Source organism: Aspergillus pseudonomiae (genome assembly GCF_009193645.1).
Source record: "Aspergillus pseudonomiae strain CBS 119388 unplaced genomic scaffold BDV37scaffold_37, whole genome shotgun sequence".
Taxonomy (NCBI): Eukaryota; Fungi; Ascomycota; class Eurotiomycetes; order Eurotiales; family Aspergillaceae; genus Aspergillus; species Aspergillus pseudonomiae.
This window is the reverse complement of record NW_022476029.1, coordinates 206632-223078: the sequence shown is the minus strand read 5'-3', so window position 1 is coordinate 223078 and position 16447 is coordinate 206632. Positions and strand designations below refer to the sequence as shown.

The 16447-nt window shown below is 48.2% G+C and overlaps 6 protein-coding genes across 6 annotated transcripts; 3 read left to right on the top strand and 3 right to left on the bottom strand.

Moving 5' to 3' along the window:
• Nucleotides 1-213: 213 nt before the first annotated feature.
• On the top strand, nt 214-5516 carry atg26 (UDP-glucose:sterol glycosyltransferase). The gene is made up of 4 exons (XM_032082113.1): nt 214-469; nt 608-2086; nt 2137-4719; nt 4772-5516. The coding sequence occupies exons 2-4, from the start codon at nt 791-793 to the stop codon at nt 5042-5044; spliced, it is 4152 nt and encodes a 1383-aa protein (XP_031941010.1). The 5' UTR covers nt 214-469; nt 608-790; the 3' UTR covers nt 5045-5516.
• On the bottom strand, nt 5517-6558 carry BDV37DRAFT_249625 (tubulin-binding prefolding complex subunit PAC10). The gene is made up of 3 exons (XM_032082112.1): nt 6468-6558; nt 5849-6320; nt 5517-5747 (listed from the first exon to the last, which is right to left on the bottom strand). The coding sequence occupies exons 1-3, from the start codon at nt 6485-6487 to the stop codon at nt 5628-5630; spliced, it is 612 nt and encodes a 203-aa protein (XP_031941009.1). The 5' UTR covers nt 6488-6558; the 3' UTR covers nt 5517-5627.
• Nucleotides 6559-7058: 500 nt separating this feature from the next.
• On the bottom strand, nt 7059-7546 carry BDV37DRAFT_283555 (uncharacterized protein; the record flags this gene model as incomplete). The annotated part of the gene is made up of 2 exons (XM_032087313.1): nt 7059-7185; nt 7236-7546. The coding sequence occupies 2 exons, from the start codon at nt 7544-7546 to the stop codon at nt 7059-7061; spliced, it is 438 nt and encodes a 145-aa protein (XP_031941008.1).
• Nucleotides 7547-9454: 1908 nt separating this feature from the next.
• On the top strand, nt 9455-11858 carry BDV37DRAFT_283554 (transcription factor domain-containing protein; the record flags this gene model as incomplete). Its single annotated transcript, XM_032087312.1, has 7 exons — nt 9455-9600; nt 9670-10536; nt 10584-10650; nt 10700-10892; nt 10942-11119; nt 11164-11313; nt 11366-11858. The coding sequence occupies 7 exons, from the start codon at nt 9455-9457 to the stop codon at nt 11856-11858; spliced, it is 2094 nt and encodes a 697-aa protein (XP_031941007.1).
• Nucleotides 11859-11981: 123 nt separating this feature from the next.
• Nucleotides 11982-13220, bottom strand: BDV37DRAFT_271951 (NuoB/complex I 20 kDa subunit family protein; the record flags this gene model as incomplete). The annotated part of the gene is made up of 4 exons (XM_032084794.1): nt 11982-12432; nt 12490-12633; nt 12724-12803; nt 13212-13220. 4 exons carry the CDS (start codon nt 13218-13220, stop codon nt 11982-11984), a joined length of 684 nt encoding a protein of 227 aa, XP_031941006.1.
• Nucleotides 13221-13374: 154 nt separating this feature from the next.
• BDV37DRAFT_294321 (glycoside hydrolase family 2 protein) lies at nt 13375-15578 on the top strand (the record flags this gene model as incomplete). Its single annotated transcript, XM_032089611.1, has 3 exons — nt 13375-14783; nt 14847-15257; nt 15376-15578. 3 exons carry the CDS (start codon nt 13375-13377, stop codon nt 15503-15505), a joined length of 1950 nt encoding a protein of 649 aa, XP_031941005.1. The 3' UTR covers nt 15506-15578.
• Nucleotides 15579-16447: the final 869 nt, after the last annotated feature.

Below are 16447 nucleotides of genomic sequence, written 5' to 3'. Positions count from 1 at the left end.
ACTCAGTAGGTATTATTGTTGGCCGTTTTTCTTGACCGCATCCCCAGGACTCGAAACTAATTAATTAATCTACCGACAGATCGGATCCTGGAGAATGACATAAGCCACTCAGGGACTGGCTGCTATTGGCCCATCCGTGGACCACAATCACATGCGCCGAGTCTGATTGGCTCCCGGTAGTTGAGGCGAACAGCTGATATGGGCGAGTGACGCCAGACTCCAGACTCCGGACTCCCATGCTTCCTTCCTTCGTGCCTAGCATTCACCTTGCGTATCGTACGCTCGTCGACCGCTTCTGCTCCTCTCATTCTTTAGTCGCTGGCTCCCAGTATGATCACCATGTCTCTCTCTTCGTGATGACTCACAACTTCCCCCGTGTCCTGCTTTGGTGGCTCCCATCTCCGTTCTAGACGGGCCGTTGATACCGTTCTAAGCAGCGCTTATCGGCTCGCGGACAAAAACGTTTTGGGTACTTTCCCTGCTTTTACTTTTCTTTTCTTTTCTTTTTCCGTATGCCCTGTTTCGTTTCCTGTAGCCCCTATATTTTTGTTTGTTTGTCCTGTCTAGATATTTATGGACGGTTAACTGATGACATGGCTAACCTAAGGTCATCTGTCGGCATAGCGCCTTCCGCCTTCGTCACTCGCGCGGACAACTCACTCCCTTGACTCAAGAGATTACACCCATACTCTTATGACCATCACTTCCCGCGTGCTCGCTGTCCTGTTTAACCTCCTAATCCTTGGATTCTTCTTCGTTTACGCTCTTTATTCCCTCGTCTCCGATCTAGATGCCCAACATGAAACCTCTCCTAGAAGACGCAAAGCGGCGAGTCGACCGTAGACTCAGTGCAGGCAGACAATCAATCTCTTCTAGCCGCATATTTTCCAGTGCCTTCCCGGAGCGGTTAAAAGACGACCATGATGCCCAGGTTGACTATACCGCACCACCTCGAGGAACCGGCTCGCGAGACGGTCAGCTGCCGTATATGCACCAGTCCATATTCTCGATGATTGCCGCCGTCGGCTCCAAATCTGATTTCCATGCACGCTTTGATGAATCGAGTGACAGCGAGGGAGAGGTAGAGGGACAAACCCAGAAGCAACCTGGAAAAGGTTCATTACCGATAAAGAAGAATTCTTCGCTATCACCTACTCTCAAGCCTCAAAGCTCTTCTGAAGGAAGAGGGCGTCGCCATCGAAGGTCAATATCCGACAATAAACTCTTGCGATCTTTAAAGCTGAATCCCAAGAGTAGTAAAGGTACAGAAACAACTATACAAACTGAGCCTCCGACGAGCGATGAAATGTCTCCGCTTCCTTCTCCTAGGCGCGCACGAAGTGTCACTCCTCGCGCGGCTCCTATCCTCAGTCGTATGCTTGAAGCGGAGGCTCTCTTGGACAAAAAGCAATCAGCAGAACAACCTTCATCATCTATCAAGGCGGAGACCGACGGCACGTCTGAACAGCCATCTGCATCCCCACTTTCTCTCCGACTGAAGGAGATGTTTGGGTTCGAGAAACCAGAAAAAGTTCTTGTGGAGTATGCTTGCTCCCTATTACAAAACATTCTTCTTCAGGGGTACATGTACGTCACGGAGGGGCACATATGCTTTTACGCCTATCTGCCTAGAAAGTCTGCCGTTACCATAAGGTCGGGATATCTTCATAAGCGTGGCCGGAAGAACCCAAAGTACAACCGGTACTGGTTTTCACTGAAAGGGGACGTTCTATCCTACTATACGGATCCGTCCAGTCTCTATTTTCCAAGTGGTCATGTTGATCTCCGATATGGAATTTCTGCTACTTTGACCGAGCAAAAGGACAAAGATAAGGAAGTACGAGATTTTCAAGTCACTACAGATCAGCGAACATATTATTTCAGAGCGGATAGCTCTGCCAGTGCGAAAGAATGGGTCAAAGCCTTGCAAAAGGTTATCTTCCGAGCTCACAATGAGGGTGACAGTGTCAAGATTTCCTTCCCCATTGAGAGCATAATAGATATCGAGGAGAGCCCTATTACCGACCTTGCTGAGACATTTAAGATCCGGGTGGTTGAGAGTGATGAATCATATGCCATTGATGAGGTACGTATTTCATAAGCGAATGCCACGTTGTGACTAACCATTGGGTCTAGTATTACTTTTCATTCTTCGAATCTGGTCGGGAGGCATATAACTTTGTGAAAGGGTTGATCGGCGAGAGCCCGATGAAAACGTCTCAGCTTTTACCACGACCGGAGCAAACAAGCCCCAAAAGTCGCACTCGTGGGTCTCGAAACAGATGGTCGTTAAATAGCGACTTGAGTCAACCTCGAGGAAATCAAACTATTAAAACACAACGTCAACGGAGTGCAAGCACCGGCCATACTAACCCTGGTCCCGATGGCATCGGAATGTCTCCCCGACAGCGGGATCTATCGGATTCGTTTGTCAACTCTTTCGAGCAAGCAACAGACGCTTCGGCGGCTCTCCAGTCGATAACCGATGCAACAGAGTCTGCTAGCCAGATCTTGAATCGAAGTGATGTTTTCCAATCTCCAACAATCCACACCCTGCAACAATGGCGTTCCGATGGTGACAGGGCAGGCCGTCGGCTTTCAGACGGAACGGCACGGTCAACTCATCCTAACGCTGCTGATGCTAAAAGAAATGGGCAGGAACTGCAATATGCCAGCAGTGAGTCCGACCAGGGCACACAGCAACCATCTAAGGTGAACTCATCTGCACCAACCTTGAATGAACTGGTCAGAGCTGGTACGTATCCCCTTCAGCGTGCCGCCGGATTTGCAGAGTATTTGCGAAACCGGTCGAGGCAAATGAGCAATCTTCTGGCAAGCGAATCAATGGGTTACATTGAGAAAGTCTCCGGGATGTGGGCCGGTGGCCGCAGACATTATGGAGAAACTGAAGGCGTGCTACCAGATGATCAGGATGTTGATCCTGAAGACAAGGAAGACGGTGTCAAGCATGGAGATCGTTTCCGTGCCCATTTCGCCCTGCCGCCAACCGAAAGGCTGCAAGCTACTTATTACGCATATCTGCATCGTGTCCTCCCGCTATACGGGAAAATATATATCAGCCAGAAAAAGCTTTGTTTTCGTAGTCTTATTCCGGGAACACGCACCAAGCTGATATTACCACTCAAAGACATTGAGAATGTGGAGAAAGAGAAAGGCTTTCGGTTCGGATACCAGGGGCTTGTCATCATCATTCGGGGACACGAAGAGTTGTTCTTCGAGTTTAATACGGCAGACGCTCGAGATGATTGTGCGGTCACAGTACACCAGAGCCTCGAGTCTATGAGGTTTTTGGTAGAGTCTGGCCTGCTAGCAGAACAGGAAAAAGACGAGATCGAATCAGCCCAAGCAGAGCATCGCATGCTACAGGAAGCTAGGTTAGATGGAGCTGGTGAGCATGACTCTCACGCATCTGTGAATGAGTCATCGGAGCTTCATCCTATTTTTGATGACCCTCGTGCTTCGATTATCAATTTCAAGCCCTCCGAGTCATTACGCATTACATGCCTTACCATCGGTTCGCGGGGTGATGTGCAGCCGTATATTGCCCTGTGTAAAGGGCTGTTAGCAGAAGGCCATAAACCTAAAATTGCAACCCACGCAGAGTTCGAACCATGGGTGAGAAAGCATGGTATTGACTTTGCCCCAGTTGATGGTGATCCTGCCGAGCTCATGAGAATATGTGTTGAGAATGGAATGTTTACATATTCATTCTTGAAAGAGGCGTCCACAAAGTTTCGGGGATGGATTGATGACCTTCTATCCTCAGCATGGGCCGGCTGTCAAGACAGTGATCTTCTTATTGAATCTCCAAGCGCAATGGCTGGTATTCATATCGCTGAGGCACTCAGAATACCCTATTTCCGTGCCTTCACGATGCCGTGGTCCAGAACAAGAGCATATCCGCATGCCTTCGCTGTCCCGGAGAACAAGATGGGCGGTGCGTACAACTACATCACCTATGTTATGTTCGACACTGTCTTCTGGAAGGCCATTGCGGGACAGGTGAATCGTTGGAGAAAGAAGCAGCTCGGACTAAAGGCGACCACTCTCGATAAGATGCAGCCGAACAAGGTTCCCTTCCTTTATAACTATTCTCCTTCTGTGGTGGCCCCTCCGTTGGATTATCCGGACTGGATACGTATAACAGGGTATTGGTTCCTGAGTGAGGGAACCAATTGGACTCCTCCAACAGACTTGCTTGACTTCATTCACCGTGCTCGCAGTGATGGCAAAAAAATTGTCTACATTGGGTTCGGGTCTATCGTCGTGTCTGACCCTTCGGCTCTAACCAGAACTGTGGTTGAATCCGTCCAAAAAGCTGATGTCCGTTGCATTCTGTCGAAGGGGTGGTCAGATCGACTAGGGGATCCTGCCAGTGCGAAGGTCGAAATTCCCTTACCGCCGGAGATTTTCCAAATTCAAGCCGCGCCGCATGACTGGCTTTTTTCGCAGATCGACGCAGCAGCACACCATGGTGGCGCTGGAACTACTGGAGCGAGCCTTCGGGCAGGTCTTCCTACCATCGTTAAGCCGTTCTTTGGTGACCAGTTCTTCTTTGGCACCCGCGTCGAAGATTTGGGCGTGGGTATCTGTATGAAGAAGTTGAACGTAAGCGTGTTTTCGCGGGCTCTGTGGGAGGCTACTCATAGCGAGAGAATGATTGTAAAAGCGCGAGAGCTAGGTGCACAGATACGAAGCGTAAGTCTCCAAGCTAACCTTTGTCACGGTTCGTTAGCTAACATTCAATCAGGAAAACGGTGTGGATACGGCTATTCAAGCAATTTATCGTGACCTGGAGTACGCTAAAACACTGGCTCGGCAGCGCTCGATTGTCTCGTCAACTCCTTTCTCCCCAACACCATCGGCTAAAACCGTGGCCGAGCAGGAAGAAGATGACATGGATGACAGTGAGGAGTGGACATTTGTCGGTGACGACACAGAAATTGATGTTTCAAGACGGCTGCGTGATCGAGCGGTGTCTGATGTTGATATGCTACCCGAACCAGTCACAAGCGCATCGTAGGCGGGCTATCGACATACCTTGCGATGTTACCACCGCTACTTGTGAGAAACCTTTTCTTATCGGCTCATGACTTATGGTTCTGCCTATTTCTTCGCTACGGATGTTACTTTGAGTGCCCCGCTTGACTTCTGCTTAGACTCTTTTTATATTTATCTATTCCATTTTTAGTGTTTTCTCTTTCGAACAGATCGCATGGATTTAGATGGCTTGCGATGGTCTCACCTCGGTTGTTTCGTTTCCCCCTTTGCGTTTATATTATACGTGATGACTGATGATTGTTTGGGCGGTGATATACGCCTCCAGCCAGCCGCATCCTGGCTATGACGGCGGCATTGACCTATATTAATTCCCTTTTGTTCATTCTGTGATAGACCGGTATAATGGCCCGGCGCAGGAAGCATAGTTTGTGCATTATTATTTTATTCAGTTCATAATCGACCCCATAGGACTAATAGAGAGCAAGAATTGCTTATATCTACACCAATCAAGGCAGCACTTTGTTTCATCCCAACCCTCACTAGGATATACGCAAACCGAGTAAATGAAAAATCTTTTCTAAGCCAGACAAAGTCATTAAAAAGCCTTAAGCACCCGAAGGGCCCTTGGCCGTATCATCGTCTTCGTCGCCCTTCCCATCTGCCTTGTCTTTCCGACGCTGCACGACATCCCAGTTATAGACACGAGCCGTAGCAACTTCCATCGTCTGCGACCAGTTAGCACCGAATCACACACATATAGCTCTATGAAGCTGAAGCAGCGTATATATATAGACAGAAAGAAGAACGAGAGAGGGGAAATGAGTACCGTAATCTGCTCCCTCAAGAACTCCAAATCCTCATCACAATTCGACAGACTCAACTCCGCCGTGGACAACTTCTCCGTCAACATGGTCTCCGCCTCCCCAATCGGATAAGCCAACATAACATTCGCCCCGAGCCAAAGATACACCTCCTCTGTGTCCGCAGGGTCGACCGTCGCACGCGCATAGAGCGTATCGTTCAATTCGAAGTTCGTCTCCAGCGGGTCGGCGTTATTATCGCGGCGCATCTTGAGAAACTTGACCATTTCCAACGTCTTCTTGATATCCGGGATCTTTTCACGGAGGCCCGCCGCCCGTCGTTGTGTGTTTACTTCCATGAACTGGTACTTGGAGATCATCTCTTGGAAGGAGCGGAGCGTGGGCTCGACGTCTGCGCGCGTCGAGACGTAGTCGGTTACATTGTCGACGAAGGGGGCGACGGGGATACCGCGCGGGTTAGTCTCTGGGTTTATTGTTCTGGTTTTTCAGCGGTTGGTTAGTTATTTTGCGGTGGTGATTTTTTTTAGCTTGGGGGTTTGCTTGTTGGGGAGTGGGATGGTGGAGGGGTTATAATTTCGCCGTGGAGTTTTGGTTTCTCGCATATTTTTGGGCGCGGTGACTTACGGGGTCTTTTTGTCTGCCATTGTGGCATGTCAGACTGGGGTCAGTCTGAAAGGGGGGTAAGAGGGGGAGGGAGAGAAAGTGAACTGAGGGCGTAATTCGTCGAGTGATAGTAGCGTTATCTGGGATGAAGCCGTAAACGCTGAAAGGTTCATGTGGGGGAGCATCTTGCCTATTTGGGAAAGGTGGCGGTACTGAACTGTATTTGCGGTAAGCTTCAACTTGCTTTAGGGCTGAGCTCTAGTAGATTGATATAACTTTGGTTTTGGCTTTATTATTGCAAGACTACCCTCATAATACCCTTTCTTGCTATTCGAGTTTCCCCCGTTAGTATCCTTGTGTGATTCTTAGCGAACTCTACTTGGAGATCCCTTCGGAGTGATATACTACGTATGCTCTGATGTGAGTAGTACTCCGTGCAATTAGGATTTACCGCAAGCAGTAGTTACTTCGATTTTTAATTAAATTGGAAGCTGAAGCAAATTGCAAATAATGTATTAGTGATATTGTTCATGCTCATGCCGCAAAACCTTCATGTCATAAGAGACAGCCAATCTATCCCGGTTTTAATGACTGCTAGACATAACCCACAACCTACAGGTCGATCTCATTTGACGGCCTTGCCAGGTTAGCCCTCCAGTGATGAGTATTGACAGGACTCTTTTGATACAGATTAAGTTCGAAGAACTTGTTGTGCAGGGCACACCTAAAGTTCTTGTAACTACTTCCGCTTAGCAACTGCCTTTCACAGATAGCACGGTATAAACATACGAGTTCAACTTCTCGAAGTTCTTCTCGATAAGCCATTGCTCACCAACCTCGATGAATTCCGCACCAGAAAGGTCTCGGCGTGGTATGAAGTATCTTCTGCTCTCCAACGGGCCGTAGTTCACTTGCTTTACCAACTGTACCGCGTATTCGGGTGCGGCCAATGAAGTATCGTAGTCGGAGGAGACTTCGCTCGTCACGGTCCAGTGGGCCCATTCCAGGAATTTGTTGAACTTGCTCTCCTGATCCAAAATTCGTGGCCGGTAAGGGCTAATGTGCGTACAGCAGAAGATGGGGGTGGAGATTGAAGCCATCTTACAGGGCACTGACAAGTATAGATAGTATGCCTGAGAAATGCCACAGGGAGATATAGCGGACATGAGGCAAGTAGCTGTTTATCTGGGAGGACACCATAACTTATTATAGACATTGTATGAGAAGCACTTCTGTTAGAGAAGATGAGGACGGAAATGCTTTCCGCTATCCCAAACTAACTATGCCCTATTGTTTTGAGGCCTCCCACAGTCGTACCGTTGTTCGATGCATTCCTGACGTCGTTTTGCATCTTTTGCCTTGGGAGCTGACCCAATGAGCAATACACAATTTGAGGCCTACTGGTGATCCCCCACTAGGGCTCCAGGCTGGTGTCCGCAATAAATGCATATGGCCTGGCCAATTAAACATCCCCGTTTTGAGGCCTGCCATAGCCTCGCCAACCTGAGGCATCCACCAAGCCAGGTTAAATATGGCTGCTTCGACCTCAATCTCCAAAGTTTCTTTCCTTTCTTTTCCTCTCCAGGGCAGTGGAGCTGCCACTCGTCCGCTCTTTACTTCTTGTTTTCGATTCTGAATTCTTGCGAAATTGTTCTATTGTGCTCTTTCTCCCCTTCCCACTGTGCACATTTACGTGGAATCGTTCCCTCTGATCCCACGTAGTTTGGTCTATCCTGCAATCCGGGCTCCGTTTGCTGCTTGTTGGAGAAATCATTTGGCAAGAGACATATAGCCCTTAACCTTCTGTACCCGGAGTTTCTACTCTTATACCGAGCTCCAGTTCAGATAGCGTAGGTCGGCCACCACAGGTACTAAACTATCATCACACAACACTTGACGGAACTGTCGACCCTCGCTGGCTCGATACTGCTGACCGGACGGGTCCGAAGGCACTGCCAGCGTCAGATGATTCTCTCCATCACTTGAGCCAAGACACTCCACCACAGGAACTTGATCAGACTCAGTATCGGGAAGGAGAGCCTGCACATAGCAATTTCGATTCATCGCAATTTATTTTCCAACAAGATTCGCCCCAGACACAACATATTGTACCTGAATTACTGTCGGATCTCTCAACTCCAGGACATGATACTTCGTCTGCCAACCAACCGATTGATTCTCCCCAACAGTCGTTGCAGTGTGATCTGTGTACAAGTGTGTTTGAGAAAAGGGTCCATCTCAAGTAAGTAGCAGTCAGAAGTTGTAAGCAGTTTTCTGAGCCGTGTTCTAATTTGGCATAGCAAACACAAGAGATCCAAGCACGAACGCCCTCACAAGTGTGACGTAGCAGGCTGTGACCGAACGGAGGGGTTCCAATTCAAGAAGGATCTTAAACGGCATCACGACAATGTCCACAGGAAGGGAATCTCTACAGGCTATTTCTGTGAGTATTCCTGGTGCCGCGCTTCCAAGCTACAACGTGGGCGCAAGGGAAAGCCTGGAATGCGGTATGACAACTTTCGGCGGCATATGGAACGCCACCCTGGCTTTAGACAGTGATCTACATTGAGAGACTGAGTGGCAGTTTTAGAAGTCCGATATGTTACAATGTCAGAAGGGTCCAAAGAAGGGGTCCGCCTTATTGAAGTAAGCTCCAAACTATCGAATGACTAGTATCAACCCTGTAGTTCAAATGGTATAAAGTATAACCAGTAGAGCACCTTGAAAGTATAGGTATAACCAACTATTGATACCATGGTCCTGCTTAATATCTAGTAATGATTAAAGAGGAATTGATAGAGCTTCTATACCTGATAGTCTAGTATTTATAGGTATCCCTACATGTTGAGGAACTTCTATATACTGACTTCCTGTCTACAGCGATATAAACATCTCGGAAATACTCGGGTGGTCATAAGGTCTGCTCCGAGACTTCCCGAATTCATCTGACGTGGACGTGGTGGAAACAATCCACATCGTCTACACTATCTGGAACCAGCCAATCCAAGATGCCCACAGTCAAATCTAAATGCAAAGTCGCTTGTAAATCGTGCAATTTGCGACGAGTCAAGTGTGATCGGACTGAGGAAGCACCATGCACCTACTGCCGACTGGCAGGGCAGGATTGCCAGCCCATTGTCTCGAGACGTGGAAAGTATGCTTGCCTTTCGTACTTCGCTTTTACGCATAAAATACAAATGAACACCAGACTGAGATAATCCAGGTATAAACGAAATCCTGATAAAAGCACTGCTACTCGGCCGGCACTTCGTCGGTCGTCACGAAAGCAGCAAAATGAATGTAATCCTACCATTGCCGTATCGGGTGAACCAGCTTCAGATACCATTGTCATCAATAATAGTAGCCCAAGTTTTGGTGATAGGAATCCCACTGCTGAGGCCCAGTCGTGTGAGCCTTCCAATCCCCAGTCAAGTACCCCGCCACCAAGGCATGGCTATCAATATTCCTCGACAAGCTCGGACAGTAAGGTGGTATACTACGGCGATTCCTTCAACCTTGACTATATGTTGCATGAAATGGGAGACCATTTAGGTGCATCCCGTAATGGTCGCCCTTGGGAGGATACTCTTGAGCACTTATACTTCAGCCAGCTAGGCCAATCAACGAAAACACAGATAGAAGAGCATTCTCGAAACCAGCGTCTGCAGCTGAGAGATATTGGCGCGCTTAAACCTTTCGAAAGGAATGCCAGTGACGACTTGATTAAGGTTTTCTTTGAGATGTGCTACCCTCAGTGTCCAATATTTGATCGAGCAGACTTTCAGCTTAAGTACGAGGCTGGAAGGGTGTCACCACTGGTTTTGCAAACTGTGTATTTCGTGGCCCTCAATCATTGCAGTGAAGAAGTTTACAAGCGGGCTGGCTTTGAAAATAGATATTTGGCAACATTTACATGTTATCAAAGAGCGAAAACCTTGTACGACACAAACTACGAATCTGACGCTATAGCGACTCTTCAAGCGGTCTATCTGTTGTCTTTCTGGTGGGGAAGTCCAATGGAACAGAAGGACATGTGGCATTGGACCGGTATTGCATGTAATCGAGCACAGTCCCTAGGATTACATCAACGGTTGGTCATTGATGGTAGATGCTGTGAACTGGCTGACGCATTTCTAGGAAAACTTATGTGGGGTTAAGTGAGAGGAACAGAAAACTATGGAGGAGGATTTGGTGGACTATTTACGTATGATACCCTATGTTAGACTATGAAACTTGCTGACTTTTTTATATAGGTACATGACATCTCTGTGACAATCATGCTAGGACGAACTCCACACATCAACGATGCGTACTGCAGTGTAGAGATGCTGGGCGAAGATGATTTCGAAACATCAGACAATGAATTGATCGATTCTGATCTGTTTCGAGAACCCACACGTGAAAGCCGACTTTACATTATCCACTTAACAGACTTATATTCGCGAAGTATGTCTACCTGGTTGTGCTCTTGGCTAAAGCCTTGCTAACATTGCAGAAGCAAGTAAATGCTGGTTAAACATAGCTGGGGCAAGCTTCAATGAATCAATGATTCTCAAAAGCCTGGATGACCTTACATCCTGGAAAACGTCCCTTCCAAGAGAGTTGCAGCATCGAGAATCCGCAGTTTCTGTGGAAGATGGCCTCTGGACTACCCTGACCCATCTAAATTATTTGTAAGAAACATCCACCTCGGAGAGATATCTCTAACAAACCTTAGCACTGTGCAGGTCTTAATACGCCGGAACGGTTTAAATGATCCTGACAGAATGAAGGCCGGATCAATTGTGTTTGATGCAGCTGTGCAAATTGTGCGAATATTGGAGGACCTTGTATCATCGCAACTACTTCCTTTTGCATTGATGCGCAGGTATGTTCTTCTTGTACACATTGACCTTGTTGAGAGATATTCACAAACCAAGTGCACCGGCTGCTTTCGCCGCTCTCTCTGTTCAGATCGCAAACATGCGCGGATGCCCATCCCATGTGGTCGACGTTTCGAAGCATAGAGCTCGACTCTGTATGATGATCATAAACAAGCTGCAAGACCACTCCCCTCCACTCCTGTGGTACTATCGTCTGTTTGTACGGATATTACGTAGCATGGGTTGCGAAATACCCGATGAAGGCAATCGAGATGTTTCACCTCATTTCGGCCCTTCCGATCAGCGTCTACATGGACTTCACTCACCTACAACTGACTTTCTCTACAACAACCCATTTGAGAATACTTCACAGGAGGTTGGTCCGAACTATACCTCCAATGACCTATCCACCAGCAATCCAGCTCTCTGCGACTTTGGCCTGTCTGGGATGACAGCATCCTTTGTATTCTCCAGCTTCTTTAATAGCGACTTGATTGATGGGACATCAACGGATCTTGGGAATCACAACTTCGACCCATCGTCTCTATGAAACGTGGGAATAGCTGCCCAACCGGCTGAAAGCACATGGCGACATGCGACTCTAACAAACTTCACCCAAGCCGAACCCACAGCTCCTATTGTACATATAAGATAGACAACACACAAACCCATCTCACCTCCGATACCACATCCGAGTCACTTTCGTCCTCTTGATCTTCTTCTGGAGCTGAAAAATCGCATACATCAGAGCCTCCGGCGTCGGCGGACACCCCGGCACATAAATATCCACAGGGACCACCCGATCCACACCCCTGACCACACTATAACTATAGTAATAGTATCCACCCCCGTTAGCACAGCTCCCCATACTAATCACCCACTTCGGGTCCGGCATCTGGTCGTATAGCTGCCTCAACGCCGGTGCCATCTTGTTAGTTACTGTTCCCGCAACAATCATGACATCGGCTTGGCGAGGCGAGGCCCGGAAGATGATCCCCAGGCGGTCTTGGTCATATCGTGGCATGGAGACATGCATCATTTCGATGCCGCAGCATGCGAGGGCGAAGGTGAGGGGCCAGAGGGAGCCTTGGCGGGCCCAGTTGATGAGCTGGTCGGTTGTTGTTCTGGGTACGTGGTTAGCTGGTGTTGATGGAATAGGTTAAGATAGACGGGCATCGTACAGGACATATTCGAATTTTCCGTTATCTTCTTTCTTGTTCGTGCTGATGCTCTGCTCTTGACTCAGGAGCTTGGGGACGGTGTGTGGATTCCAGGTTGAGGATTGCCGGGTTTGTTTGGTCTTGAGTGATGATGGTGTGAATTTTCTATAGGTTAAAGGAATATATGTAGAAGCCTGTTTCCATGTTTGGAGTCTCTGTATTTGAGTCCTCATCGTTGAGGTTGTTGTCGCCCACATGGTAAACCTCTGTTGTTGGCGAAGTAAGAATGATATGTTTAGAGGGAAATAAAAAAAAATGAAAGGAGGTAAAAGAAACTAATGTATTCTGCAGCTACATGAATATCTGCATATATTATAAAAACATGTTTATATCGCCGACATGACGCTGAACAGCATATCGGCGATATGCTGTATAAGTTCTAGCTCAAATCGGCGATATGCTTTTCGTATAGGGTTTTCGATGGGTCAGCCGCACGGCGTCAGTCTATGAGTATGGAAAATTTGTCTTTCGGCAGAAGCTGTTCAATTAGCATTGATTGCCCAATTGACCTTGGACTTTCACTAGAATTCCGAAAATGTATGTCGTCGAGGTCACTCAGCCGTGTATAGAAATGGGCGAAGGTACAAACAACCGAACTCACAATTTACTCTACACGCCTTCCACTTTTTACTGGTATGTTTGAAGTACTTGTGTCCCATTCTCACTTCACAATGTCGCTATACACTGATCATTGACTCCATGCAGCCTATAGAAGGTATGGCCAATAATCTACTATCCCACGTCAGGTGCGGGGAGACAACCGTCGATCGCGGGGACAACAATGGCACCTTCACAGTCACAACCCCCAATCCACGACCTACATAGCGTCAAAAAAAGACCAACAGGATGGCAGCATACCCTCGTCCAGACTTCCAACGCCCGGCACTCAATTGGACGTCGCTTGACGGTCCCTGGGACTTCATCTTCGACGATGCAGACAACGGTCTATCACAGCGTTGGCACCAGAAGGGGATCCCCACCAACACCGCCACCTGCGCCAAACGCCAAATCCAAGTTCCGTATGCATTCCAAACTCCCGCATCAGGGATTGGCCTTCACGAGGCTCACGAGGTGTTGTGGTACGAGCGCAATCTGAAAGATATTCGTACGGCGGACGAACTGGCCAAGGGAAATCGATTAGTGCTTCGCTTTGGTGCAGTGGACTATGATTGCAGTGTCTGGGTTGATGGTCAGATGGTCGGAGGTCATCGGGGCGGTCATGTGCCCTTTGAGATTGATGTGACTGATGCCTTCGAGGCCCAAGAGAGTGCTGCAGCGGCTAGACGCCTAACGGTTCGGGTGAGAGACTCGCCGTCTGACCTTTGCCAGCCGCGTGGGAAACAGTATTGGGGCCCTGTCCCTGAAAGTATATTTTACACACCGACGAGTGGAATCTGGTTGTCTGTTTGGTTGGAGAGTGTGCCCAGGATGCGGTTAGGCAGTAGCAGTGACGGCCTGGTCCTCCGGTCGGATGATATCAACCCGGGACAGCTTTATGCACAGGTCGTAGTGCTAGGTCGCCCGGCAGCTGCGAAGTGCCAGGTAGAGATTGAGGCGAGTCTAGGCGGTGTCGTTGTGAGCCGTAGCAGACAAGATCTGCCGCAAGACAAAGACTGCGTGAGTCTCGATGTGGACATGCGTGCGCCGGACACTGGCTTGTTGAAGGAGAAGGTTCCCTTCAACGTTGACGAGTGCTGGCACAACGGAGTAGCGCTCTGGGCGCCCGAGCATCCTAACCTGTATGACTTGGTTTTGCGTCTGTATGATGCATCGGGCAATCTGGTTGATGTGGTTGAGACTACCACCGGTATGCGCAGTATAACCTGGAAGAATGGGGACGGGACCTTCCGGCTCAATGGGAAGCCTCGTTTCCAAACCCTGGTACTAGATCAAGGGTATTGGCCGGAGACTGGCTTGACGCCCCCTTCGCAGGAGACACTGAAGGCTGACATTGAGATGGCGAAGGCAATGGGCATCAATGGGTGCCGAAAGCACCAAAAGGTGGAAGATCCCGTCTTTCTTTATTGGGCTGACAGACTGGGATTTCTGGTCTGGGGTGAGATAGCGAATGCCTATGACTTCAGCGACGATTATATCTCTCGGTTCAACAGCGAGTGGGTAGAAGCTGTCAGGAGGGACATTAACCATCCATCGATCGTGGCTTGGACTCCTTTTAACGAGAGCTGGGGATATCCTTCCCTGAAGGATAATATCGAGCAGCGGAACCATATCCGTGCAGTGTACTACTTGACGAAGTGAGTTCTTTGACTATCTTCCTAACAATACATCCTCTTGTTATATACTGACCAGTATGATAGGACCTTGGATCCCACTCGACCTATCAATGACAACTGTGGCTGGGAGCACGTTTCGACAGACTTGACAACCTACCACGACTACTCCGATCACCCTGCGCTGACCGCAACCTGTTCCGACTTTGATAATGGCATTCTAGGCCAGAAATCGGATCGTGACATGTTTGTGCGCCCCATTCCTTCCGCTGGCTCTCAGCTCGGGGACCCTGGCACTCAACATACGCCAGGCGCTCCGGTGATTTGCTCTGAATTCGGAGGGGTAAATATTATTCCTGCAAAGGGTACCCCCGCTGGTGAAAGGGACTGGGGCTATACTACTGCAAGCAATCCGGAAGACCTGCTGAGCCGTCTTGAAAAGCTGGTGATGGCCGTCGTCAAAGGAGGACATACATGTGGCTTGGTATATACGCAGTTGTACGTTTCTACCTTTTTCACTTTCCTCAGTCCGCATAGACGAGGATTGTATATTTGTTTCTCTGTTCCCCAACAGAGGATATGCGTTATGATGAGTATGATAACTAATTAGATACAGGTGCGATATCGAGCAAGAAGTCAACGGTTTGTACTCGTACGATCGCAAAGAGAAAGTGCCAGCAGCCAGAGTGAAGGCAATCATGGATGCTGCCCATCAATACTACTATGAGCATGTAGCACCGAAGTAGATACTGAGTATTAGGCGACGGGAAGAGACGAGCTTTAGTTTGACCTTCTTCTAGATATTAGCAGCAGTATGAGCAAATGTAGATACTGGTCTATCAACAGTAACAATATATTTGTGACGATGTGAGAATCTACGTCTTAGTTCTCAGGCCAAGAGTGAATGGATATCATGTACGGCTTCTAGACCGAATTGCCATTCAATCCATAACACACTCCTTTACATAGCCCGCTGGTTTACCAGTTACATTAAACTTTAATCTTGTTATAAACGGGACTTGTATAATAGTTTCCGGTCTATTTCATATTTGCCATGGTAACTTATATGTGCTATTATGGCCTGGGTAATATGATCAATTTTTAATACTATAACATATAGATCTGGGACATACCACCCCCATGACATTGGTATGGCAGTGGCCTCTTGCACAGAGAGGTGGAATGTAATACGTACGCTCTGGTAGAAGCGGCGAACGGTGGTCGATCCCCCGATGTAGGGCCCTGGTGGGTAAAGCAGCTTCTCCCGGGTTTAGGCCGGAGGCATCCTGTACTTAGTGTGCCCTTAAGGCTTAGAACAAAATCAAAAACAACCTTCGCCTATAATGGAATACGTACGGGCCAACAATGCCCAGCAAGTGATGGTGGGGGACTCGCTGTGTCATGGGATCTGTATTTCTAAACATGTTTCGAATTGCATTCTCATGGCGATGCAAAAGTATCATTTGACACGTTACTCTGACTGAGACAGGCTCAAAAGAAATAGAACCATGACTCTTATTTAGACTCTTTCTCCATAGTTGCATGCATTATTTCTATATAGCGGGTCATTATGAAGGGCAACTGCGAAGTTTTGGTAGGGGCACGCCATTGTATATATTTAAGGGCAATGATTTGCGTATAGTGTCTTGCTTGATGTGTGCATCTCCCTAAGCTGGACGGTATATTTG